The 27,025-nt window shown below is 37.5% G+C and overlaps 1 protein-coding gene across 1 annotated transcript in view; it reads right to left on the minus strand.

Annotated features, from left to right (window-relative positions):
• DTL (denticleless E3 ubiquitin protein ligase homolog) overlaps positions 1-27,025 on the minus strand; it is a 52,442-nt gene that overhangs the window by 14,531 nt on the left and 10,886 nt on the right. The window contains exons 6-13 of the mRNA XM_019738021.2: positions 24,789-24,854; positions 23,380-23,492; positions 22,054-22,127; positions 20,254-20,357; positions 19,855-19,959; positions 13,902-14,014; positions 3,265-3,354; positions 1,076-1,211 (exon numbers count right to left, since the gene is read on the minus strand). Of these exons, the coding sequence (XP_019593580.1) occupies positions 1,076-1,211; positions 3,265-3,354; positions 13,902-14,014; positions 19,855-19,959; positions 20,254-20,357; positions 22,054-22,127; positions 23,380-23,492; positions 24,789-24,854 (801 nt within the window). The remainder of the gene's footprint in view (positions 1-1,075; positions 1,212-3,264; positions 3,355-13,901; positions 14,015-19,854; positions 19,960-20,253; positions 20,358-22,053; positions 22,128-23,379; positions 23,493-24,788; positions 24,855-27,025) is intronic.

A 27,025-nucleotide genomic window follows, 5' to 3' on the forward strand; every position in this document is an offset into this window, starting at 1 on the left:
AACACATCCAAACGGAACTTCAGCTGTCCCCTCCCAAACTTGCTTCTCCTGCAGTGACTCCTATCCAGGTCAACCGAGCTCCTGAAGTCATCCTTGATAACCCATCTCTCTTACATCCCACATCTGATCTCACAGCATATTCTGTTGGCTCTTATCTTCTAAATATATCAAGAATTTGCAGATTCTTATCATACCTTCTGCTACTAATCTGTTTCAAGTCACCATCATTGCTTCCTGGATTATTCCAATGGATTTTTTATTTAAAGTTAGCTTCCTGCTTTTACCCTGATCCCTTTACAATGTTTTCAAAAAAGGAGTAAGAATGATCAAGTGAAAAAACGTCAGATCATGATACCCCTCTATTTAAAACTCCCAGACAGCATTTTGTCTCTCAGAATAAAACCCCAATCTGTACAAGAACCTCATTTTCCATTACTATTCCCCGTCTTTCCTTTCCCCACTCTGGCCATCGGGGCTCCAGACACATTAGCCTCTTTGAGGAACAGGAAATATGCCAGGCCTGCTCCTGCTTCAGGGCTTTTGCACTTGCTGCTTTGTCTGTCAAACAGCCACCTGGCTCACTACTTCCCTTTACTCACATGTTGTCTATTCATTGAGGCTTCCCTGGGCACCTGATTTAAAATTTTAACAGCATACTTAGCCATTCTCCCTTTCCTGTTTTCCTAAGTACTGCTGTTATCCGATATAGTACATATTTTACTTCTTTAACTTGTTTATTGCTTCTCACACTAACATGTAAGCTCCACTTACATCTTTGGGAATTTTGATTTTTTTGTTTATGGCTGACTCCCCAGCAACTTAGAGCAGTGCCTAGCACATAGCAGGTGTTCAATAAACATTTTAAAGTCAATCCACCACTGTATTGTAGGGCCTTGTGTAGATGATAAACATAGTACCACTGAGAAAACGTTTACTAAAAAGAAAAGATGTCAAGAAGATGGTGCTTGTCTTTAAACATACACCAAAACAATACCAAATCTAGCCTGTCACTCTGTATTGCAGAACTAAACCAACCAAACCATAAAGAATGTAGACAAATGCACAAGATCCTTACCTGGGTCAGCTCTTGCCTCTTTTTTCTTCTGAGAGGCCCAACCAACTATGGAGAGTTTATCTCCTCCTGATTTCTCCTCTAAGCCTCTATTCAAGCGCCAGATTTTCAGTGTATTGTCATCAGAGCAAGTAGCAATCTAAGGAGAACCAGGAAGGGAGTTGAGAAGGTTCAATCAAAGAGTCACAACCAAGTAGAAAGTAAATGGGTCTTAAAGGCTCATGACTAGAAAATTATTGTTTGATCTAATAGGATATACAAAATGGTATCTGAAAGAACACCTATTTCTATCCTTGCTTTCAGAAATCATTGCAGATTCCCAAAGAAGTGGATTCTCCAGTTTCTTCTTTACATACATCCTGCTGGTATGCGTTTCGTTCCCAGTCATTTCTTACATAACCTACAGCTCCACTATAAACCAGGTTCATTTCATTTCATTCTCAAAAGTTGGGCAAGTCATTATCTTTATCACCTTCTCTGTAACTATGAAATATTTAATTAAGATACCCTTTTTGCTCTGTCTTTCTTCTAAATGATCAATCAGTGTACGTCACTGCCATTCAATGTCTATGACTTTCTTCTGAATTCTGCACGTTCTGGCTTATTGCTAAAGTAATGGGATCATTTCCAAGACCAGACTTAGTCCACAACTCTAGTAGGCTGTGACAAGTGGAATGAAACCATTCCTTTGAGATTTTTTTTTCAGATAGGTATAGGAGCAATCTGGGAAAACAACAAATTCACTGGCTGAAAGAAGTTAAAAATAACTTTTGCCCCTTTAAAAATATCTGACCATTTCTGATCTTGGTCCCAAGCCTTTTATGGCAGAGAAAGTCCAGCTTGAAGAGCTTGTGGCAAATGGCCACTGGTACCAGAGCTGTTCCCCAGCATTTGTTTATATAATTTCTCTATTTCAGTCACTAAAGAGATAGAAAAAAAGAACACACGTTCTCTTAAGTTTCGGCCCCCAAGAGACTGGCAGCTTTTTCCTTTCCTTACTGGGAGGCCAAAAGAAGACACACGTATTTAACTGCTTACCAAAAAATGCTTGGAATCCCCAGTTCCTCTACAGTCTATTAATAAGGGTTATTATTTATAGAGCACCTATTGTGTATCTGACAATTTACATTCTTTATATTATTCAATTCTCACAATATAAAAAGCTTTGTACTCAAATGATCTCATCTACAAAATGGGAATAAAGTTATTTGCCCAAGGTCACCGTAATTAAGTGGCAGAGCTAGAATATCCAAATTTTTCCAATTTCAAAGGCTAGATCATTTTTTACCTTCTTAATTCTAGGCTAAGCACAAATTTATTTAAAAAACTTTTTTAAAAGGTGGTCATTGGATTACTATAGGTAAACTGCCCTGCTACTTCCATTGATTCTTTTCTGTGCATAGAGGTAAGGACAACATATGGTTGCAAAGATGTGATGTAATTAACTGAATAATTAAAAAAAATTCATCTTAGTAAGTTCTACGAAGATACAGAACTCCATGTTAAAAGCAGATTATTTCACTGGAAACTACATGGAATCTCAGAGGAAAAATGTCATTGGTGTAACGTCAATGTAATTACTGGTAATTAAAGCAATGATTTCAAAGAGGTCTGTCAGGAAGATGAGCACAGAAACGGCTACGCAGCCAGATAGAAATAAAAAGAAATCCACAGCAGTACTAGAGAGCTAGCAGGATGCCAGGAGCAGACCCAACCATGAGAAGTTTCTGGAAGATAAAAAACAGATGGGAGCAAGAGGCAACAAAACCTTTCAAAACGTCAAAATGAGAAAGAGGAATCTTCACATAAGTAACATTTCCTATAAACCCAGAATAACCCCAAAACCACAGGTATTAGGGCCGGGACAGTGAGTAGAACTTGGGCTACTATTATATGAAATCCCTACATATACAAGAAGTTTATTTATGTTTCTTCTAACCTTAGATCTTAAGATGAAATTTTAATTACGTTAACTCTAGGGAACCAAGAAATCCACCCTTATTCCTTAGTGCATAATACAATTTCTCTATTGGTGGAAAAAAGTAGAATATAGATAATTAATGCTGACACAGATCCTGGATGGCCTCTAGATCTTTGAAGCATGAAAGTCTATATACCTCTCAGCTAACCTTCGGAGACCCTACAAATCTACGATCTACCTCTTAAACCGATATGGAGATTTGTTCACAAACCTTCGTGAAGTCTGACGGACACCAGCACACAGATGTGACTTCTTGCGAATGACCCAGGAGCACAGTCGGGGGATGCCAGGGCGTGGAGACCTAGCGCAGCATGAAAAAGAAACAAACAAGTCAGCAGAGCAGTGTTAGGACTCCCAGATAGAGGCATTGAACCTCTCCACAACTGTGCCTTAGAGATCTTTAAGGATGTCACCAAAGACCCTAGACATGCCTCGTTAGAGCTCAGAGAATGAGTCCCAATGGGCAATGAAAGGATTTTTATCATTGATCTGAGAAAACAGAATGAAAATAGCCAAAGTAAGTAATTAATGAGCTTAAGATACCAGTGCAGGTCTTACTGCAAATCAGGACTATCTAGCTATACGTTTTGACTAAAATTCAAAACTGGCATTGTCCTTCACCTCTTAGCTGGTAAACGGGATGTAAGGATGAGATTCAGTTGTTAGGCAGTGTACCTCAAGTGGAGTCCTGTTTTTACATAGCCCAGACATTTTCACATCTTCCCGAGCCAGCTACCTCCAGGAACACTGTATGAACTAAATCCTGAACGTGCCTGAGACATGCTACCAGCTCTCCTGGGACAAAAGGACAGTTTTTCTTCCAAAAGAAGACTGACTTTTACCAAAGTTCAAAGTTATACCCCCCTACATTTTGAAGGATATAAACTATATTTTACATTGCACTTTGGTATCCTTTTTGGAAGAAAAACTCTAAAATTTTACTTCAGTTAATTTGCTTAAAGAAATCTTGAATTTTCAAGTAAGCATTGCTACATTTTAATGTATAAAAAGACAGGTCACGTTGCACACTACTACAAATGTAACTAAGAATCATATTTTCCCTCACTCTATGCCACTGGTGATATGCATTTGACAGCTGTCTGACTCAGAGCTGTCAATCCCTTTTGGAGGCCATGGGAATTAATCAGCACAAGATGGAGTACAAACTCCCATAACTATTATTAGCATGTGTGTTTGAAAAAAAGACATTATTCTCTTTTCATTTTCCTGAGGCTCTGAATCACTGCTCATTTATATGAAGAAAGTGGAGGCGACTCTGGAAAGAATATTTGTCAGAATGACTAAGTAAACTTAATAGATTCCTCAGATTGTAGTTAAGAGCTTTGACATACTGATTCATAAGGTTATCCAACTCAATTATTACTATTCCTCTCTTGGGTTAAATGGCACATAAGTAATGATTCAAAGCAAAAGCAGACAAAAGACAGTCTAATTTGCCTTGCTAGGTTAATTAAAGTTTAACAGAAAAGGAAGCTTTTTGCTCAATAGCATCCGAAAGGGTCTCACTTACGGCCTAGTACTACAATGCCACAAGAGGTAGCGTATTTTAGAAAAAACTTTTAAGATAGTCTCTATCTCAACAGTCACAGAAATTCTCCTTCCTCTTCTATTAATGGGCCCCAACCCATTAAGTTTCTATTCACCCAAAGCCTAAGCAGGACTGATAGCAGCAAGTTAAAAGGAAAAGGAAATCCTCCTTGCCTCTAGACACTCCCTGGTAGAAACACAATATTCTCCTCCATTGGTTTGCTCTGCTTGTAGCCTCTAGCTTTTTATTCCATGATACTGTCTCTTCCTCAGTTTCCTAGGCATTATAATACCCAGGAGAACTTAAATGTATACACAAAGATTAAAATAAATTTCAAGGAAAACCAAACATCCACCAACAGAATGTATATACATTACTGCATTTACCTATAGGAACTAAGAGAAAAAACAAAGGATTGATGCCTTGAAAATCTTTTTACAATTTGATAATAAGGTAGGAATAATAATGGCAATAAAAGTCAGCATTTGTTGAATAATTACCATGAGCCAGTCACTTTATATAGCATTAAAAGTGGGGGGAAGTTTCCTCAAAAAGTTAAACATAGAATTAATTACCATGTGACACAGCAATTCTACTCTCCTAGAATTGAAAACATATGTTCAAACAAAAACGTGTACACGAATGTTCATAGTAGCTTTACTCATGAAGCCAAAAAGTGGAATAATTCAAATGTCCACCAAATGATGGATAAATAAAATGTGGTCTATCCATACAATGGAATATTCAGCCACAAAAAGGAATGAAGTACTGATACATACAACGACAACCTGGAAACGTTATGTTAAGTGAAAGAAGCTACACATAAAAAAAAATCACGTATTGTACAATTCCATTAAATATAAAATGTCCAGAATAGGAAAATTCATAGAGACAGAACACAGGTTCGTGGTTGGGGACCAGGGCAAGGGGGAATGGAGAGTGACTCTTAAAAGGTATGGAGTGATGATAATGTTTGGGAATGAGATAGTGGTGATGGTTACATAATATTGTGATTACACTAAAAAAAATCATCACTGAATTGTACACATTAAAATCACTAAAATGATTAATTTCATATTATATTAATTTTATCTAAATTTTTAAAAAATGGAGGGTGGGACTTGTTGTGGTCCAATAAGTTTTTATGAACTTTAGTAACAAGTGTTTTCACAGGTTACGACTATCCTAGTATGGTATAGTATACTTAATAAGTACTTCAAAGATTAATTTCCTCTAATAAAACCCAGGGAGTTTTTAAATCCTTCATTTTTATTCAAATAAATTTTTATTTATTGTCACTTTGTTATTATATAAACATTACCATAATTACATGATTTTACTTTTTTAAAAGCCTCCCTCTACTTTTAAGTAGGAAGAGGAGACTATTAAATCCAAGAGACATTTACATCTATGCATTCTGGGGGTGCTCAAAACACAGAAAATTGTCCTTACATATTCTACTTGTTCTAAAGACTTTAATTCAAGGCGTAAGAATCCCAAAGTTAAACTCCTAGAACGATGAAGGTACCTCTAGGAGTGAGTGGCTCTAACTTACAGCCCTCACGAAACACAGTATATACTTAAACATGCAACAACAACAACAAAATCAGCACCTTTCCTCAACTAAATCTCCTTACTTTGCCCAGTTAGAAACTGAATCTAATCTTTATTTCTGTTTACACTTCCTGAAGTGTCCGGCTCAATGTTTTGCCAGTCAGTGATAGAATGACTGCCTAATCAGTTTATTTATAACCACTTCAGTACTATTCAGTGGCTAGATCAGAAATGAACCAGGGAAGGGGAGAAAGGGACAAGGGTTAAGAAATGAAAAAATATATAATATTAAATCTTTTTAAGTCTTGGGCCTCAGTGCCAGAGAGGCTAACTATATTACACCTCCCCTTTTCTAGGCAGTGATGATTAAAAGGCCATTCTCATGTGTCTTAAGATCTAAAACTTCCTACTTTCATTCTGTCTTCCTGTGCCCATGGACTCTTCCGTGTAGGAAAAATTCCAACACTTGAGAGAATTCTGATTCCTCGGAAATGTAGCAGTTGTAAGACAACCTAAGAGGCTATATACTCAGCTTGTGTGAAACTGTTTTTAAATTTGCTCCCCACCTCACTTTCATTTATCATGGAAAAGAGAAACTGAGACACCTCACTAGGCAAATTCAATTTTAGGAGCAGTGAGCTTGCCAGGATCTCAAATATCAGAGTCCGCACACCGAGTTATGTGTGGACAGGCAGGAGGACATCACGTCTGAATCACGTCATTCAGCACTAACATGTGACCCAGCCTAGGAATTCGGAATTCAGAAAGGGTCACCCATGTGTGTCATAGTCACTAATTAGATATCTGAAAATGGTCCTAACAACAGTCAAGTATCTTTACTGCATATCTTTAAAGAGAGGATGTGTCCCTCAACCCTTACTCCCTGAAACAATAAAGAAAAGGCCTTGTACTAGAGAACAGGACTAGGGAAGAACTTTGTAAGAATTGGCAATAAAACTGTATCTGTACACAAACACACATATACATAATATAATTATATACAAAATTATGTACCTAATTAAGAAATTGATTTTAAATGACTTTTGGATAATCTTTTATTATGCTCTTTGGTCTAAAACAAATTTTTTTTTCCTAAGAAAAAAGAAATTTAAAAGATACAGTCTTTGGTAGGTATAAAATCCTCATGCTAAGTTGGGAGCCAAAGTTAGAGAAAGGAATGTAGCCATGACAGTGAAGGAAGGAGAAAGGAAAAACAGAAAGATAGTAAAATAATAAGCCTAAGACCAACTCTGAAACTCAAAATTTTAAATATAAGACAGAAGCTTCAGTGCTAGTGACTTACATTGTTAAAGTTTAAAGCTCACATCTGAAGAATTTCATAGCTAAGAAGTTAGGTAAAAACTCATCACTAGATGGAAGGCTCAGGTATGCTTCCCCCCCACCCCCACCCCGTGTTTTTTTTTCCACTTTCAACAAGGTTCCATTTATTTAAAAAACAAAGAACAAAAAACTGAAGGTATCCAAAATGAATACACACCTGAAAGTATTTTCTGAGGGAACTACTCAGCTAAGCTACGGTATAAATAAGCACAAGGTGGTTTTAAAGAGCAATTGCTTGTAGGTACCTTTTAAATGAACACTTTACATAAAAAATTACTTTATTATACACCCAAGTAGTGCTTCTCACAGGGCAGCACCATCTCTTGGCTGAGGGAGTGGAAACATATCATATCTTAGGGGCTTTTCAAAATGCAACACTATCCACCCCCTGGAAAAACATTCTAATACAGGTCTTTTTTTTTCCCCCCCCAGCATCCTACAGACTTTCAATTCTAATAAAGTAATTATCAGTCTTTAATATCCCACATAAACAAAAAGCTCTTTGGGGTCCCCCCTTCTTTTCAGAGTAAAGGGGTCCTGAAACCAAAAACTGAGAAAACCACTGTAGTTTATCCTTAGCCATATTTGGTCAGTTTCTAGCTCTGAGCTCATAAAGCACCAGTGTGATGGAATTACCAAAAACTGCTACCATGTTTCCCTGAAAATAAGACCTAGCCAGACAATCAGCTCTAATGTGTCTTTTGGAGCAAAAATGAATATAAAACCTGGTCTTGTTTTACTATAAGACTGGGTATAATAACATAATATAATGTAATATAATACCAGGTCTTATATTAATTTTTGCTCTAAAGACACATCAGAGCTGATGGTCCGGCTAGGTCTTATTTTCGGGGAAACAGGGTATATAAGACCCTGGCTGGGCTGAGCTTTTTGTCCATTATAGTCCAGGAAGCTGATTTGTGGTGACCTGTTGGACTTGGACCTTTTAGCTTGTTTTCTCCTCCCCCCCACCCAGTTTTATTTTTTCCCTTCACTCTTTTCTTTTTTTTTTTTTTTCTTTGAAGATTTTATTGGGGAAGGGGAACAGGACTTTATTGGGGAACAGTGTCTACTTCCAGACTTTTTTTTTCCAAGTCAAGTTGTTGTCCTTTCAATCTTAGTTGTAGAGGGTGCTTTTCAGCTTCAAGTTGTCCTTTCAGTCTTAGTTGTGGAGGGCGCAGCTCAGCTTCACGTCCAGTTGCAGCTGCTAGTTGCAGGGTGCGCAGCCCACCATCCCTTGCGGGAGTCGAACCAGCAACCTTGTGGTTGAGAGGATGCACTCCAACTGAGCCATCTGGCAGCTCAGCTCAAGGTGCCATGTTCAATCTTTAGTTGCAGGGGGTGGAGCCCACCATCCCTTGCGGGAGTTGAGGAATTGAACTGGCAACCTTGTGGTTGAGAGCCCACTGGCCCAAGTGGGAATCGAAACGGCAGCCTTCAGAGTTAAGAGCATGGAGCTCCAACCAACTGAGCCACTGGGCCAGCCCTCTTTTTCTTTTTTATTATTTTCCTTTTTCTTAGTTTTCTTTGCTCTTTTCCCACTTATCTTTTTTCTCATTCTTTTAATTTTCTCAATTTTTTGCTCATTTTAAAAATTTTTTCTTTAAATTTTTTAGTCAGTATTTTTAGTATTGTTAGTAGTTAGTGTATTTAGTCAGCGTAGTTAGCATAGTTATAGTTTATTCTTATATTGTGTATTTTTATTTTTATTTTCTTTTTGTTTTCTCATTTTTTTATTTCATTATTTTGTTTTTCTTTAAATTTTTTAGTTAGTATTTTAGTTAGTATTGTTAGTACAGTAAGTATATTTAAGTCAGTGTAGTTAGCAGTTATTGTTTATTAGCAGTTAGTAATATTGATAGTGCATTTAGTCAGCATAGTTAGTATAGTTATTGTTTATTAGCAGTTAGTAATATTGTCGGTATAGTTAACATATTTAGTCAGTGTAGTGAGTATCATTATTGTTTATTAGCACAGTAATACTGTTGATAGTTATTAATAGTATATTTAGTCAGAGTAGTTAGCATACTTATTGTTTGTCAGCACAGTTGGTGAGCAGTTAGTATCGTCGGTTGCAGTCAGCAGGTCACCATGTCGCATGACTTTGCAGACAACCCTGTTGACCAGGAACTCCACAGTGGCCATTACGAGCTCCTGGAAACCATGGGCAAGGGCGGCTTTGCCAAGGTGGTTTGGGCCAGCACGTTCTCACAGAGACGGAGGTGGCTGTAAAAATCGTCGACCAACAGGTCTTCTACAGAATTCACAGACCTCTCCTGCAAGAAGTCCACTGCATGGCACTTGCACCTCCCTAACACCGTCCAACTATTCCATGTGTCCAACACTGCGGCATCTTTCTTCCTAGTCATGGAGCTCGTGCCTGGAGGGGAAACGCTGGATTACTGTTGTGCCCATGGCTGCATGCCGGAGGACAAGGCCCGCGGCATCTTCCAGCAGCGGTCTCTGTCAGCAGTGCACTACTGCCACGAGAAGGGGACTGCTCCCAGGGACCTGAAGCCACAAAACGTGCTGTTAGACACTCGATGAACGCTAAACTTGCAGACTTTGGACTTGGCACATCGTTTATCAGCTGTCAATTGAGCACATTTTGCGGCAGCCCCAGAACTCTTCCTGGGACAAAAATATGATGGTCCTGCCGCAGACACCTGGAGCCTGTGAGTGCTGCTCTACAGGGTGCTCACGGGCACCATTCCTTCCAAGGCAATGAACTGGGGAGAGCTGCAGAAGGTAGGCAGCAGGCAGTATGTGGTGCCATTCTATTTACCCTTTGAAGTGGAAAACTTCCAAAAAAACCTGCTAACCCTCAATCCTGAGAAGAGAGAAAATCTAAAAGACTTCATGCTGGATCCTTGGCTACACATGAGCCAGGAGGAAAAACTTGAGCCTTTCGTTGAGCCACCCAGTGATGTCAGAGACCCCCGGGTAACAGAAGAGATGCTGAATCTGGACTTTCACTGGGAAGACATCAGGGCACGTTGCCAAAGAAAATATACAATAACATCATGGCCACGTACCACATCTTAAATACGAAAAAACCAGAAGTCCAGTGTCACACACCATCAGGTAAAGCCGTTCCATCCTCCTGAGCTCGAGACGCAGGCCCTCGCCAGCCCAGGAGGTTCAACCAGAGTGCTCCAATTTCCAGCAGGCAGAGCAGCAGCCAATGGACCAGGAGTCAGGGCAGAAGGCCCCCGAGTCTGCTGGTCCTTCAGCCATCCTGGAGTCCAGTACCACCACTTCCGAGTCAGTTCCTGAGTCCAGGACCACCACCCTGGCCCCGTCCACGGGGCCCAAGACCACCACTCCCAAGCCCGGCAGGGATCCAGGACCACTACTCCCGAGCCCATTCTGGAGTCCAGCACCACCATCCTTAGCCCAGCCCCCCAGTGTCACCCTGGGGACTCTCACTCCAGCCACAGCACCAGTAGCAGCGATGGAAACCCAGAGGAAAACAGCCAGGGCCAGTGGGGGGTGGCTAGGAGGTGCTTGAACTTTTTAAGAAAGCTCTGTTGTCTGCTGCCCAAGAAGGGGTACTGCAAACGCAGTCAGGTAAAGCCCCTTTAGGTTTTGGATGGCAAAGGCAGGGCTAGAACCCGACTCCGGGGAGGTCAAGCCGGGCTCCCTGCATTTTAAATGCTGATCTGGATGAAGCTGAGGTCCAGGGATCCCGACCACGTGGTGGGGGAGATTGGCCAGAGGTTGGACGCAAACTGCAGGTGGCAGCAGTACAAGAAATACACAAGGTGTGTGCAAGGAGCCGTGGGGGAGAGGACTTGGTCCAGTGGACAATGGAGGTGTGCAAAGTGCCGTGGCCTTCTCTGCATGGGATTCACATCCAGGATATCTGGCATCGCTGTGGCCTTCGGAAGCAACTCCTTGGAGGATGGCCTGGAGCTCCAGTTTTGCAGTTTAAGACCTTTGTGAGACTGGCCGAGTAACCTCCTCCAGAGCAAAATGGCACGTGCTCTGCGGGACCTGCCTGTTGCAGCTAAAACTCAGGATGGATACCTCCCCTGCTGAGGTCCTCTCTGGAGGAAGAAGGGGTCGTTCCAGCCCCACACCAGGCTGCTCAACCCAGGGTTCCCGTGCTGGGGAGAGAAGCCTCCATATCTTCTGGCCACTGATGGACTCACTCACTCTGTGCTCCAGCTCTGGGACAGCCGCTAGAAAGGCACCATGGACATACGGGGAGGAACTGAATTGTCTGGCTGCAGGACTAGGGCTGAAGCGGCAGCTTTCTCCCGGAAGCTCAAGTATGTTTTATAAGCAAATTTTAATTCAAAAATACAACAAATAAAAGAAATATTGTAGAAAAAGAGGCAAATCAAACACAAAAGCATCTTGGATAGAACAACATCTCCACCTTGTGATCACCTAGGATATTTTTACTAAAAGCGTTTAAAAAGGTAGTGTTGCATTTTTGCAACTCTAGGTATATTAATAAATCGTTTTCTAGTCCTTCTCCCAGGGCCAGATGAAATTAAGCTGAAGAATTATGCTTCATACCTGATAGGTTCTACCCTTGTCCTAAGACAACATTAAAGATATGACTTCCTAGATATTGGCAGGACTAAACATGGTTTACTTTTTCTCCTGAGAAGGGATATGATCATATTGAACCTATGGGCCTATAAAGTTTTACCGTGTTTCCCCGAAAATAAGACCTAGCTGGGCAATCAGCTCTAAATGCATCTTTTAGAGCAAAATTTAATATAAGACCCAGTCTTATATTATGTTAGATAAGACACTGTCTTATCATATAGTAAAATAAGACTGGTCTTATATTAATTTTTGCTCCAAAGAATGCAATAGAGCTGATTGTCTGGCTAGGTCTTATTTTCGGGGAAACACGGTAGACATTATGACTCTAAAATCCAAAACGTGTAAACTCTGCTCATTCAATTCACCAATGACAAGGACATTTATGAAACTGTCATTTATTAAACAGGGCAACCTAGAAACAAATGCCTTAATGCTATTCTTTATCTTGAACTCCCAGACATTTCCATAATTAATTATTCCTAAGGGAGCCATATTTCAGTGGTCAGGAAGTGCTACTTGGTGTGTAACATTTCACTTTTCTCCACTGGACTTCAAATGGATAGATTTAAATTTCTTAGCTTACAGTAGCCATTTTAGAATAACTGTTATTTAAAAAGTAAAAAAATATAATATGTATGTATAAATATATGTAACAGAAATGGGAAGTCTAAAAAAAAAACCTACATAATGTTATTAAATATAAACAAAACTGATAAAGTAGCCTCATCTATTTTAAATGTAAAGTAAACATTTATTTGGATCTTGCTTGTATGCCAGTTTTTTTTAACGTAATTACCATGTTTATTGTTATATGCTTTTTTTGTTCTACCTAGCAAATTTTTTATTAGTTTCAAAAGTACAAAACATAATGATTAGAGATTTATATACCTCACAAAGTAATAACCCCAATAAGTCTGTTACTCATCTGACACTGCACACAACACAATACTATTGACTACATTCCCCATGCTGTACTTTGTATCACCACGACTCTTTTAAAAAAATCATAGTTGACATTCAACATTATGTTAAATCAGTTTCAGGTGTACAGTGTAGTGGTTAGACATTTATATTAAGTATGAAGTGATTCCCCCAATAATTTTAGTACCCACCTGGCACTATTAGCCATATCTATTTTAGTAGCCTTAAGACTGAATCATTTACACGACAAGAAAGAATAGTTACTATACAAATATTCTTGAGTGTTATGTAAGGCTCTATGGCTGATTTGGGTACAGACTAAATCCTGGGGATCAAAATATTCTAGGTAGTTTGAAAACACAGGGAATAAAGGCAGTACAGTATGTTTTTCCAAGGGACAGGACAAAGTAATTATGGTTCTTTCCAGTCTTTTGAATTCTCAACTTCTTGATAATCTGTGAAACTACTGGAGGTTACGGATTGTCAATTTCTAAGTAGGTCTGGCCATGAAAGTGTGATATACTGTGTTTCTCCAAAAATAAGACCTAGCCGGACCATCAGCTCTAATGCGTCTTTTGGAGCAAAAATTAATATAAGACCTAGTCTTATTTTAATATAAAACCGGGTATAATATAATATAACATAAAATTAGTAATACCGAGTCTTATATTAATTTTTGCTTCAAAAGACGCATTAGAGCTGATGGTCTGGCTAGGTCTTATTTTTGGGCAAACATGGTATTCTGTGACAATCAGAGTGAGGTTTTGAAGGCAAGAAGAGGCAAGAAGCAACTTTTACTGAATATCTGATGTAGAAAGTTAGTAGCATGTGTTTACACTAAACTTACCTTGACTTGGACAGAAGAAATATGTGCAAGAATATTTTAGTCTCATGGTTTTTGGGGAAGTTTAACAACTTACATTCCAGATGTAGGCAGCTTCATCACTTGAGCCACTGACTAAAAACTGGTCATCCGGACTAAGACTGGATTTAACATAAAAGGTAGAGTTCTGATGTCCATTGAAGATAGCCACTGCCAGCAGAAAAAAAATCAAATTACTTGGTTCATGTTATTTCTAGTGTTTAAATAAAATGCGTCAGTATACATGTTTTATTAGCGTACTGACTATTGAAGCAGATGGTCAAGCTATATATAAACGGGAACTAGACATTGCCAGAAAATAAAGGAAATCCTGGAAGGAGACTTTATATTAGACCCCATCTCATGATCTAAATCCAAATCCATGATATGAAGCTGGCTATTGAGAAGGTGATGAAAAACATTCTTAAAGGACAAGAATGAAGCAAATGTCTAATTTTTTAGTAAAATGCCTTTACTAGACCCCCTCGCCCCTCCCAGGGTAGGGCTTTTTCCATTGAATACACTGGTCTTTCTGTTTGACTTCAAAGCTCTTGAGGATAAATTTCACGTATCTTATCCTTTCCTCACTAGGCCTTATAGTGCTTTAAACAGATAGTCAAACATTTGTTGCATGAGTAGGTAAAAATTAATTTTTAAGTTTATAGATAGCTTATATGGGAGAGGGAATCCATTTAACCCAGCACTTTCAATAGGCTGAATAGTAGAAGCAGCTAGTTGGGTAAACTACACGTTCATAGGTAAGATACTCCAACTAGGTTAGGTTTAGCCTTTAGATTGAGACTTCTTATTGTCCGTGGTAACGGGGCAAGTAATCCAATCTAGCACAATGTGCATGATAGGTTCTTCTATCCTAAGGAGACCAAAATTTGAGGTGTCTGGCATCAGAACACTACTGGGAAATAAAAGGAAAAAAATCTCAGTTATTGGAGAATTAAAGAATATATCTAACAACAAAACAAGACAAACAAATGAGAAACAAAGACACATAGACTCATAGACACAGACAATAGTTTAGTGGTTACCAGAGGGTAAGGGGTGGGTGGGAGGTGGGAGATGAGAGTAAGGGGGATCAAATATACGGTGATGGAAGGAGAACTGACTCTTGGTGGTGAACACACAATGGGATTTATAGATGATGTAATACAGAATTGTACACCTGAAATCTATGTAATTTTACTAACAACTGTTACCCCAATAAAATATATATATATATCAAGGAAGGAAAAGAAAATCTCACACCAATCTCCTAACAGAGGGGACAGAAGAATTATTAAGGGACTTAGCAGCTTTCCGTAAGTGCTCACAGAAATCCCTTCCTTTTACTAGAATAAAACTGGAAAAAACTTTGTATTTATAGCTTTTCAAGAAAAAGCCTACATATCAAATACTTTCCACATCAAACACTTCCATTGTGAAGTTAAGCAGGATATGAATCACTTCAGATAAACATATTATAGACTTACTGTGTTTGGGTCTGTTAGTAGATATGTCTTGGGCTTTACTGAAACATTATACTATGAACAAACATTGTTTCTAGAAATTATGGAATGTATTCGTAGTTTGTTAATCAAAAAAAACAACTGGTATAACAGTCTACAATTGTTCTCTTCTTAGTTTTCATTAGAAATCAAGGTTTCTAAGGGTTAAAAATTCTAATTAATACATGTAATTAAAACTTCTAAGATAATTAAGAGAAACATTATTAGTATGCAAGGAAATCAAATGTGTGTTTTCAGTTAAAAAAAAGTATAAGGAATGGGAATGCATTTTGTTAAGAGAAAAGAAAGTAATTTTGGCCTAAAGAGCGGTTAAAAAAAGGACAAAATCTGAATATAAAAAAGAAAGTTATAGAAGGTTTGTCAAAAAAGAAATCTTGAAAAGAGTTTTATGCATGGTCAAGCTGGCTAAGATTGGAATGAATTTAAGTAAATGAGTTAATATTAAAAGTAAGCTGGTGCAAAATTAGAAATTGGTTTTCTTTGTTAAAAGGACCAAGTTTTATTGGACTTTTGGTCTACTCTTGATAAAGAGATTATGAAAGGTTTTCTTTACCTTTGAATAATCTATCTAAAAAGCAGGGATTTTATGTTTTATCTAAATAATCTCCTATGCTGTTTTTATCAGGTCTTTGATTACAAGAGCTAAGTCTTACTTGTAACTATTCAACTATCTGTATTTGCCTTCAGAGTCTTTGTCACCACGGTTAAATGAGTAACTATTATTTCAGTGACCTATAATCCTGTTTGACTGAGTACTTTAAAACCTTTTGCTATTTTTCACAAACTTCCCATAATCAAATTCTAAATGAAGTCTTTTTGACCTCTACTAACTGTAATTTTCCAGAGGGCCCCTGGAATATATTTCAAAGGATTGTTCTCTCTTTATAAAAAGGGAGATATTAAACTTAAGAAATTAGGCTTATTTGGCATGTTAAATTACATGAGCAACATTGTTCACAGAGTAATGATAAACCTTAAGTTATACTGCATAGGTAAATGTGATGAATATAAGTGTTCTAAAAATTACATGCATTTCCGAAAAAAAAAAAAAAAGTCTTGGTGCTGTTATGTCATAATTCTACTCATTATCTTAAAATGTGTGTTACAGAAATAACCAAATTTCCTTGTCCACTGCATTGTTATCAGATCTTTTACTATGCCATTTTAAGTCTTTTGTCATTTACAGGCAGTTATTGTTTTACTCTGGTGCTTTTGCAAATGTACTTCATCTTCAAAGAGATTCATAGAAAGTACTCTATAATACAGGTTTCTAATAACTTTCAGATAGTATCACAGAACTGGGTAAGAATTTGTAGAACTCTACTGGAGATATAGATGGCTTCATAAAACTGCTAACAAAAGATCAGTATCAACAATAATTAATTACATGGGACTAAATTAACTAAGAAGATGATTTAATTTTTATGACTTATTAAAATCTGAAATATTACTGGTTCTTTAATCTTTATTTTCCAGACATGAGGACATTTTCTTTCTCCTGAGTTACCTATGAGCCACAGCAATTTGGTAAATTATACCTTTCTAAGCAGAATTGAAACATTTATCTTTTTCTCCCTACCTGATCCCTGCAGAATTTGGAAACTCCAAGTGTCCTTACTTCCATATGGCAATACTGTGATTTACATAAGTTCGCTAAGAATCTGCTCTCTTTATAACAGGACACAATTGAAAACACTGGTTACATTCCCAAGGCTTTGACGGGGATGCAATGTTTGAGAGAGACATGCATAGACTCAGATATGACTGGACAGCTTTAAGGAACTAAGATTGACTTTATGGAAGTCAATAAACCCCCCTTGGAAAAATCAAGCCTGATACCTTGCTTACATAGATTTTCCAGCAGCCTTACCAGGTAAGCAAGGAAGGTCACTTCCTGGAAGGTGCAGGAACCTCAGGACATTTTGGAGACCTCAAGAAGAGAGGAATTAACCCAAATCTAAAGGTATTACAAGTGAAGTCTGATGGCAAGTCTTTGGCTTGGCTTCTCAGCCTCGAGAGGCTGTTAAAAGTTTAATCTGGAGAGTCCTTATGAAAAGTTCCAGCAAAGCAGCTTTAACAGAGCTTGTATAATCAACTGCTATTCTTGATGCATTTATGTAAATAATCAGGCCAAGTGTATTAAAACTAGACTTATTCTACAAATAAGTTAGTTGTAATTTGCTATATTTGATAAAAATGAGGGCGATTTTAGAGAAAAAAGATTTTGTTCCAATAGAAAATATAATACACTCTGTGGATATTAGATTCTAATTCTATTAATTGCCTTGGAGGTTTTGTTTTCCACATGTAAACTGGACTGGATCCTGAATGCTATTTTCTTCAAATATTTGGCTAACAACTCTCCAAACTAACATGTTCAATTCCCCCCCACACACTTTTGACTTAGAATCATTGAGAATTAGAGCTGTCCTTTTCCCCAAAGCCCTGCAAACTACAGCTGAATAACTTGATATAAACTTAAGAGAGATCACCACAATAGCCCAAGTTTAGGCAATTTTCATGCCTATTGCTGTGTAAGCCCCTCAGAAAGTTTACCTGAACACCTGATGACATCATCAAAGACATTTCAAACTGCAAAAGATGCTTCAACCCTGACATCTAGAAATCTTCTTGAATTGGGCCAGATGTGGTGGGGAAGGCTAGAGATCAGAGTCTGCTCTGCATCCCACGGTTTCTGTAGGGCCCAGCAAACATTTATTTACTGAACATTTGCTCTACCATCTCTATGTGAATTGCCTTGCTCCCCTCTGAAGTCCCAAACCACTATTCCTTTCTCCTTAGCTCAAGATGGCATATAAGTTCAACTGCCATATTTGTCCTTGCCACTCCCCATACTCTTGTGGAACCCCTTTATATACAAAATTAAACTGAATTTTCCCGTTAATCGATGACATGTCAATTTAATTCTTAGACCAGCGAGAAGAACCTAGAAGGGTAGAAGAAAATTTTTTCCTCCCTGACAATAAATAAACCCCCACAAAATAAACAGGCTCCTTTATTCTGAATGCAACTCCAAAACTATAAGTGTTCATCTTTCCAAGTATTTATTGCCCTCTGCTGGAATAAGAAAGGTCAGGATGAAGTACACTAATAACGTTTCAAATCATGCAAACAATAATTCTAAAACCCATACTGGCTTTAATTAGCTCAATTTAATCTTGCTTTGATGATTTGCACTCTTAAAATGCTTCATTAAAGTGCTTCGGAGTCACCCTACGAGCATCACTTAAAATAATAAACTATTGTGAATGAAAAGTATGGAAGATCAAGTATTGAGCTTAGGACCCTTTTTAAAGTTTTGAAAAAGACAAGTATTTACCAAATATAATTATTCAATTACTGAATAAAAATTATTCAATTTTTAAGTAATATTATCTATCTATCTGTGCCGAATTATTTTAGGAGCACAGGAAAAAGTGCTAAATTATTAGTAAAGTGGGCGTATCAGTTTGATGGCAGAAGGACAAACTGAACTCAAGGTTCCTTTTAGTGTCACACTAAACAAAATGGTAACTAAATCAGAAATTGTCTTTACAAGTTCTGGTTTCATTCAGGAAAATAGCAAAAGAAGTTATGAAACCTCTTCCCTTTTCCCAATACTCTTGTTCTTGTTTAGACAACACCAAACCTACTCGTATTTCAGGGCATTGGAAATGCCAATTGTGATGCTGCCACAGATATCAAAGTCCTAATAATGGCTTGGGGCAGTCTTTGGAAATTTCTACAAAAGCCCTGCTAAGTTCTGTACTATTTTGAGATTTCTTGTTTATCAGTACACCTTACTTCAGTGGGAACTGGGTAGATCTGGGAATTGGTTATAGAACTCAGTCTGTTTCTGACACAGCCATACTTGAGGAAGAACCAGGTTTCTAATACGTAGCTTGCTTAAGTAATTAATAATGTTCTTAAAATTATGTAATCCAAATAACCCTCGGAGAGTATGCTAGAGAAACTTTGGTTTCTTTTTTAAAATGTCATTTATCATCTTTAAATATTGGATTTCACTTTTAATTTTCTTGAAGGAAAAAAAGGGTGAGGATGGGGAAATCATCAAAGAGAAAATAGCCTTTGTCCAACACTGAGAGGGCTGAGGAAGGAAGGAATTATTTTCGGGGCTTAAAAAATTCAGCCCCCTCATTTAATGAACCCCCAAACAAGACAAGAGCTGAGCAGAATAGCCTTCCCTATCCCACAAAAACTGAGATAATTCTAAAGACAGCCAAAAGGGCATAATTTCACGAGAGACTCACTATTACAATAAAAGTCACCGTATAGAGCAGGATTCTATTTATATTTGTGAAATCATCACAAGGAAAGTACATCTATGAAACACCACTAGAACTAATCAAAGACACTAAAATCCTCATGTCTTAATAAATTTGGCTTAGGAAAAAAAATCAATATTAAATTATCATTAACAAAAAAGTCTGCATTACGTCTGGGTAAGAATGTAAATGACTAAGATCTTACCTGGAGAAGTCTTTAATCCAGTCATATTGAACATGTAGATGTTGTCATCTGTGCAGTTAGCAAATAAAGTAGAGCCCGTGGAATCCAGAATCAGACTTGAGTATCCTGGAAAAAGGAAATTTCAGTCAGCATATCCTGGTGACAGTGAGAAGAAATGAGCTACAAATGTTGAGGCTAAAAGATCATTCCACAAGAGGAATCACCAAAATTCTTCTTCCCCAAAGTATATACAAATTAAAAATATTCTTGATCTTTTGAACTCCAAAAAGATACGACATAGTAGTTTCTCAAGTCTATGCTGCTGAAAACTAGCTTGATATTTATTTAAAAATATTAACAAAAACTAATAGCTCCCCAAAAGTCCTACAAAAAAGTCCTACAGTCTATGAAAAGGCTTACCTAGTTTTCGACTGCTGCTACCTGGGTACAGGAAAGACTTGGATGCTATGGGTTCTTGCCGATAAGCAGTATAATTCTTACGTAAATCCCATATTTTGATTACCCTAAAAACCAAGGTAAAGAAATAGTCATTTTGTAGTCCTCCAACCCCAACCAGAGTCAAATATATTGAATGTGAAATGACTTTTAATCTAACTCTCCTGGCACATCAACCAGGTACAGTGAAGATATCAATTTGGGAAACAGACTGAGTTATCTCATACTGTTGTCTCCAACATCAGGCGTACAATTCTGGCAGAACGGAAACAGATGTGATGTGACCCAGTGACGGCTTACCTTGAGTTTATTTCAAAGGAGCGGATAAGGAAGATGAAGGTTGGGTGCTGATAGTCATTGTTTCATTGTTTGCAGGAAAAAAAACACTTCCTAAGCCTTTAACACTCTCCCTGCAACCTTTGACAGCATAAGTAACAAGCTCTGTTTCCATGGTTATATCTCTATATGTAACTCCTTAAGTAATCTAAACAAATTTTCCTGTGAAATAAGGTATTTTTTTCTTCATTATATCAATTGAAGTAATTATCTTAATCCTCTATATCTAGTTTGTAAGCAACTAGAAAACACAAGCTTGGTGTCACAGGGCAGTATCCTTGGGAAAAAACACGAGCAAGCTCTCATAACCATTCACAAGCACAACTGATAACTTTTAGATAATCCTTCATTCGTACCTGAGAATTTGGTCCACAGAAGCATTTTAGTGTCCAGAGGACATGATGGAAATCCTAGTTTATTAAGCCACCACTATTTTTTGAAGGGATGGATATCTTGGGAGATATAATGAGCAAATAAGGGAGCAAAGAATGGTTCTTTAAAGAGTCCCTGGGGGCTGGCCCAGTGGCTCAGGCGATTGGAGCTCCATGCGCCTAACACCGAAGGCTGCAGGTTCGATTCCCACATGGGCCAGTGGGCTCTCAACCACAAGGTTGCCGGTTTGACCCCTCAACTCCCTCAAGGGATGGTGAGCTGTGACCCCTTGACTCCCGCGAGGGATGGTGGGCTATGCCCCCTGCAACTAACAATGACAAATGGACCTAGAGCTGAGCTGCGCCCTCCACAACTAAGATTGAAAGGACAACAACTTGACTTGGAAAAAGTCCCGGAAGTACAAACTGTTCCCCAATAAAGTCCTGTTCCCCTTCCCCAATAATAAAAATCTTTAAAAAAAAGAAAAAAAGAGTCCCTATACTCAGATAACTTATATTTGAACAAAGTAACCCAATCAAGAAGTACCACAGACTTACCTGGAAGCCAAAAATTCAGACCAATATGCATGGCAGGTAAGTGAAAGTCATTAGGCTTACTATCAATCTAGGTAGAGTACTCCCAGATATGTCAATTACATGTCCAGAATTACATACCGTCTTTAGAATATTACTAAATCCGAGAAGATAAAATCCAAGATAATAGAAATTTTACTCCTTGAAATAAGAACCACTGATTAAATTATACTGCATAGACAACCAAACTATCCATCCAGCTTCTCTACAATATAGCAGCCAACACTGCTCATATGTACAACACAATAAGCTATGTGTGATGCATATATGATCTCATTTAATTATTTCAGCAAGAGTCCTAACTAGATCTTTCCCAATGTGGCCTGTATTTCTTCTCAGGTGGGTTCTCAATATGTTGCAAGTTAAAAGCACACACTCAGTTACAATGGGACTAGGTGACTTCTCCATCATAGTTTATGAAAGAAACCTCATCAAAATAACCAAGAAAGGAGAGACTCTTTACCCATCCACGGCTCCTGCTGAGACTAATGTATTCTCATCTTGAAAGAGGACCACAGTAACACTCTGTTGGAAATCCTAATAGCACAAGGAAGAAAAAGAAAAGAAGGAAATCCTACTTTGGACATCAATCTTCACCCTCAAAACACCAAGGTGCTAAAATGGCTTTTTTCCCCCCAAACTGATTAGACTAAATTTTCCCTCTCCAATAATCCTAGTCAGATATATGCTGACCAAGAAGTAATTTTAGCTAGGAAATAACATAAACATCCTTAAGTTATAGTATACAGTGTTAACACTTTGACTTATAGTCAAGAAAGAAATTGGTGATTAAAAGATTTAACTGGCTCTACTGGCCTACTTACAATCGGCCCCACTAATAAGCTGTGTGTCCTTAGTGAACTCATTTACCTTTCCTGTGCCTGTTTCATCTAAAATATATCATTGTCTACCTAGATTAGCATGTAAGAGTATCTAAAGAATTATTGATGAAAATGCTTATACGCTTTGAAAAATGTAAAGATGCTCAATGGAGTTTTACCTCCTAATGGCTGTTAACAAGTTTTCTTGGCTCAGAATCTGATTTAAATGACTGAAATGTCACTCATTTTAACTTCACCTGGCCTCCAAAGACCTCACACTAACCTTATCAGTTTCCATTCGTGCCTGTGACCTATTCATGGTATGCTATTTCAAGTCCTACACATTAGTAACCACACCTCCCCAAAATATTAACTTGGATCCTAAAGACCAGGAAAATTAGAAAAATAAACACATTAAAAGAGCAATAGTGATTATTTTGAAGAAAAAAGATGTATTCTTGGCATTGTTTAATCTTTGACCCACAGATAATAGAAAGGCACTGCATTCTATCCAAATGTTTCTCAATGTATTTAATAATATTTTGCCAAATTAAAAAAATATATATATGTATATAAATATATATAAAACTCCCATCTTTTCTGTAGTTTGTCATGAAAAAAGGGATTCCTTCCCCTCATAGAAAACTGTATCATAACACCTAATGTGCTCCTTCAAACTACTCCCACTTTTATAATGAATCACATTATACTGTAGATAAGTGTATGCATGGAGACCCCTAAGGATGAGGCCCAGGAAGCTGAACTTTTAACACGCTCTCCCTGTTACTCTGCTGCACACTGTAAGTACTGAATAAGCATTAAGCAATAAACCCACTGACATCAAGAGGAAATGAAGATTCACACTCACTTAAACTATAGCTCCTGTTTTATGTCCAATACATTCCCTAAAATGAGACTCTGTCCCACAGTTAAGATCTGCAGACATGTATACAGCTGTAAAACCTTACCACAGAAGGAGCAAGTCCTTTTGAATTCTGTTTCTTCTTAGGTTTTGAAGGGGTTTGCTTGTCTAAGGTATTATGAGCTCCACTGATTTGATTCACTTGCCTATAAAATCCATCTGAAAGATATTCCGAGGAAATCGATTTAGGTTCGAGAACTTTATTCCTATGCTGATATAACATTTATGCATAAGATCTCAAAAATTAACATTCTTTATCAGTGAAATTAGAAGCCAGCACAGCTACTGCACTACCCATCTTGTGGTGAGATTACAATGTACAAAAAGTAAGTAAGCACATGGATGTTTATAGCAGCTTTATTCATAACTGCCGAAACTTGGAAGCAACCAAGATGTCTTTCAGTAGGTGAATGGGTAAATAAACTATAGTACATCCATACAATGGAGTATTATTCAATGCTACCAAGAAATGAGATACCAAACATGAAAAGATGTGGAGGAACCTTAAACACATATTGCTAAGTAAGAAAAGTCAACCTGAAAAGGCTACATACTCTACGATTCCAACTATATGACATTCTGGGAAAAGTGATACCATGGAGACAGTAAAAGATCAGTAGTTGCCAGGGGTTGGGGGGAGGGCAGGATAAATAAATGGAGCACAATATTTTTCGAGCAGTGAAACTATCCTGTATGCTACTATAATATACATTATTCTTGTCAAAACCAATCGAATGTTTTAGGTTGGTACAAGAGCAATTGTGGCTTAAAAGGTTAAAAATAATTGCAAAAACCACAATTACTTTTGCACCAACTTACTATAATACCAAGAGTTAACTCTAATATAAAGTACAGACAGACCTTGAATGACAGCAATGTGTTAGTGTATGTTCATTAGTTGTAACAAATGTCCAGTTTTGGTGCGGGATGTTGATAGTGGGAGAGGCTGTGTGGGGACAGGGTGTATCAGTCAGTACAGAGAGAACTAACTGCACTTTCTGCTCAATTTTTCTGTTTAGCTAAAACTGCTCTAAAAAATAATCAGTTAAAAAAAATATATACATATTTTTTAAAAGAAAGTATGGAGATGATCACTGAATTCTGCTTAATGGCATCACTGGGCAATGTGAGCACAATTATATTTAGTCTGATCCAGCTTTTTAAAGCCCAAAGTTTTTTTAATTAAAATAAAAGATCATTTACCAGTGAGCCCATGTATTCATAATTTCAGTTCCATCAATAATTTAGGTAAGTTCAGAAGACAATATGAGGTAAATACAGAGGGTAATACTTGAAAACAATTGCTAAGATCCTGGTAATTAGAAGAGTGAGCAGAAACGAGGGATTATGAACATGTGCCCCCTGGTGGTTAGCAGATGAAATCAATAAACCTTTTATTCAAAGTAAGTATGGGGATAGCCCACATTCATCAAAACTAAAATGGAACTAAACTACCTTTTTTGTTGCACCTGGTGTCCCAGACCATAATATTGCCATCTCTTCCACCTGTACAAAAGACAGCTATGGGGAAATAGTTTATGAAAAGTTAATAAAGCTAGTCAATGACATATTTCAAATTAAGTTTCCTAAAGTATCTGTTATAAACTAGGTTCTATAAATGGAACTGGAGATTAAAAATTAAAAAGCATATGGCTCAACAACAAATAAGAAAACAAGGCTGTGAAGGGAAAGGATTACAAGGAACTCAAAATACTTGAACAAAAACTGTAAAATAATACCAGTATAAATTTCCTTAAAACCACCTAAAATTTTACATACACATATATAGAAAAGTTATAGTAAGAATAATGATAAACAAGCAATGACCAAAATATGTTCAGTGCTTACTAAGTGCTAGACACTATCCTAAGTGCTTTATATAAATTCTTATTATCCCCATTTTATAGATGAGAAAACTAAGGCACAGAGAGGATAAGTAACTTTAAAGGTATTCTTGGCAGTATGAAACCAGGCTGTACTCCAAACCTCCAAGCTGTACTGTCTCAGTATAAAAATATCCATACAGATCCATACAAATCCATACAGATCCATACAAAATTTGTGAAAGGGGTTGCCTCTGGGGATGAAAGGAGGGCAATGGGATTGGAGAAGGAAAATATAGGAGAATTTCAATTTATCTGCAATGTTCTATTCTTTAAAATTAAACCAAAACAATTCTGCTTTCTGTATGGGAGAGTAAACACTTACCAAACCAATCCATCTGCATTAGCTGTAAACTCTGGAAAAAATATAAAAAACTGCCTGAAGGCTCTATAGACACTGAAGGAAAACATGCAATTTTTGAAGGAGCAATTGCATGTTTGAAAACATGCAATACCCGAAGCATGTGATTGGCTTGGGGTAAATTACTGGTCTCTTGAGGGCAGCCACAGTTGCAGCATTAGTACCAAGCAGTTAAGAAAAACATCTTTCAAGCCAGAGGAACTAGGAGAAGGAGACATGGGGCAACAAGAGCTGCCAGAGTGAGAGGGGAGCCCTGGAGAGAGCCAGAGAAATAGAAACCCTAATTCTTTGTTTAAGTGCAGTGCCAGTCTCTGGCTGATCCATGAACCATATATGCAACGGAAAACTAAAAGCAGCTTGCAACTAAGGCTTAAACTACAGAACTGCATTGAGCTCTAGCCCACTACCTTCCTACAGGTTTGACAGTCTGCAATTTGAGTCTAACTCAGTTAATTACCTGTTAAAACAAAAACATCACCTCTTTTCTGAGTAATATAACAGAAGCCAGAGTCCAACATACCATCCACAATGCCCAAGGTAAAACGTCAATTACTTGACATAAAAAGAGCCAGGAAAGTGAGTCATTCTCAAGGGAAAAGGAATCAACAGAGGCCAACCTCAAAACTCAGATGATGATTTCTCAAATAAGGTTGTAAAGCAAATCTAACTATGTCAAGTGAAGTAAAGAAATAGACATTTATAATCAATGAAAAGGTGAGACATCTTAGCAGAGAAACAGAACTTATAAAAAAAAATAGAAATTTTAGAACTGAAAAACACAATTTCTGAAATGGCAAAATTCACTGGATAGGCTTACGAGCAGAATGGAGAGAACAGAGGAAAAGTCAGTTAACTTGAAGACAAAGAATAGAAATCATTCAATTTGAAGTAAAAAGAAAAATCAGATTGAACATTACAGTAAGCGAAAGAAGCCAGTTACAAAAGCCCACATATTGTATGGTTCCGTTTATATCAATGTGCAAAATAGGCTAATCTATAGAGACAGACAGTAGTTTAGATTGTGTAGGTATAGGAGGCAGATGGAAAGTACTGCTAATGGGTTCTGGTTTCTTTTTGGGCTGATAAAAATGTTCTAAACTTAGCTTGTGGTGATGGTTGTAAAATTCTGTAAGTAAATTAAAAATAATTGAAATGTACACTTTAAATGGGTGAATTTTATGGTATGTTAATGTCTCAAATTTAAGAAAACTGAAAAAAATAGCAAAGCTTCAGGGATTCACGGAACAATTTCAAAAAGTCTAATATATGAGTAATTGTTAGAGAAACAACTGGGCAGAAAAATATTTCAAGAAATAGTAGCAGAAAACTTCCTAAATTCAGGGAAACACATTCGTAAATTTACATATACAAAAAGCTCAGCAAACTTCAAAAAGGGTAACTTTGTAGGGAACCACGCCTGGACACATAATAGTCAAACTGCTGAAAAC

This window comes from Rhinolophus sinicus, linkage group LG17, assembly GCF_036562045.2.
Source record: "Rhinolophus sinicus isolate RSC01 linkage group LG17, ASM3656204v1, whole genome shotgun sequence".
Lineage (NCBI taxonomy): Eukaryota > Metazoa > Chordata > Mammalia > Chiroptera > Rhinolophidae > Rhinolophus > Rhinolophus sinicus.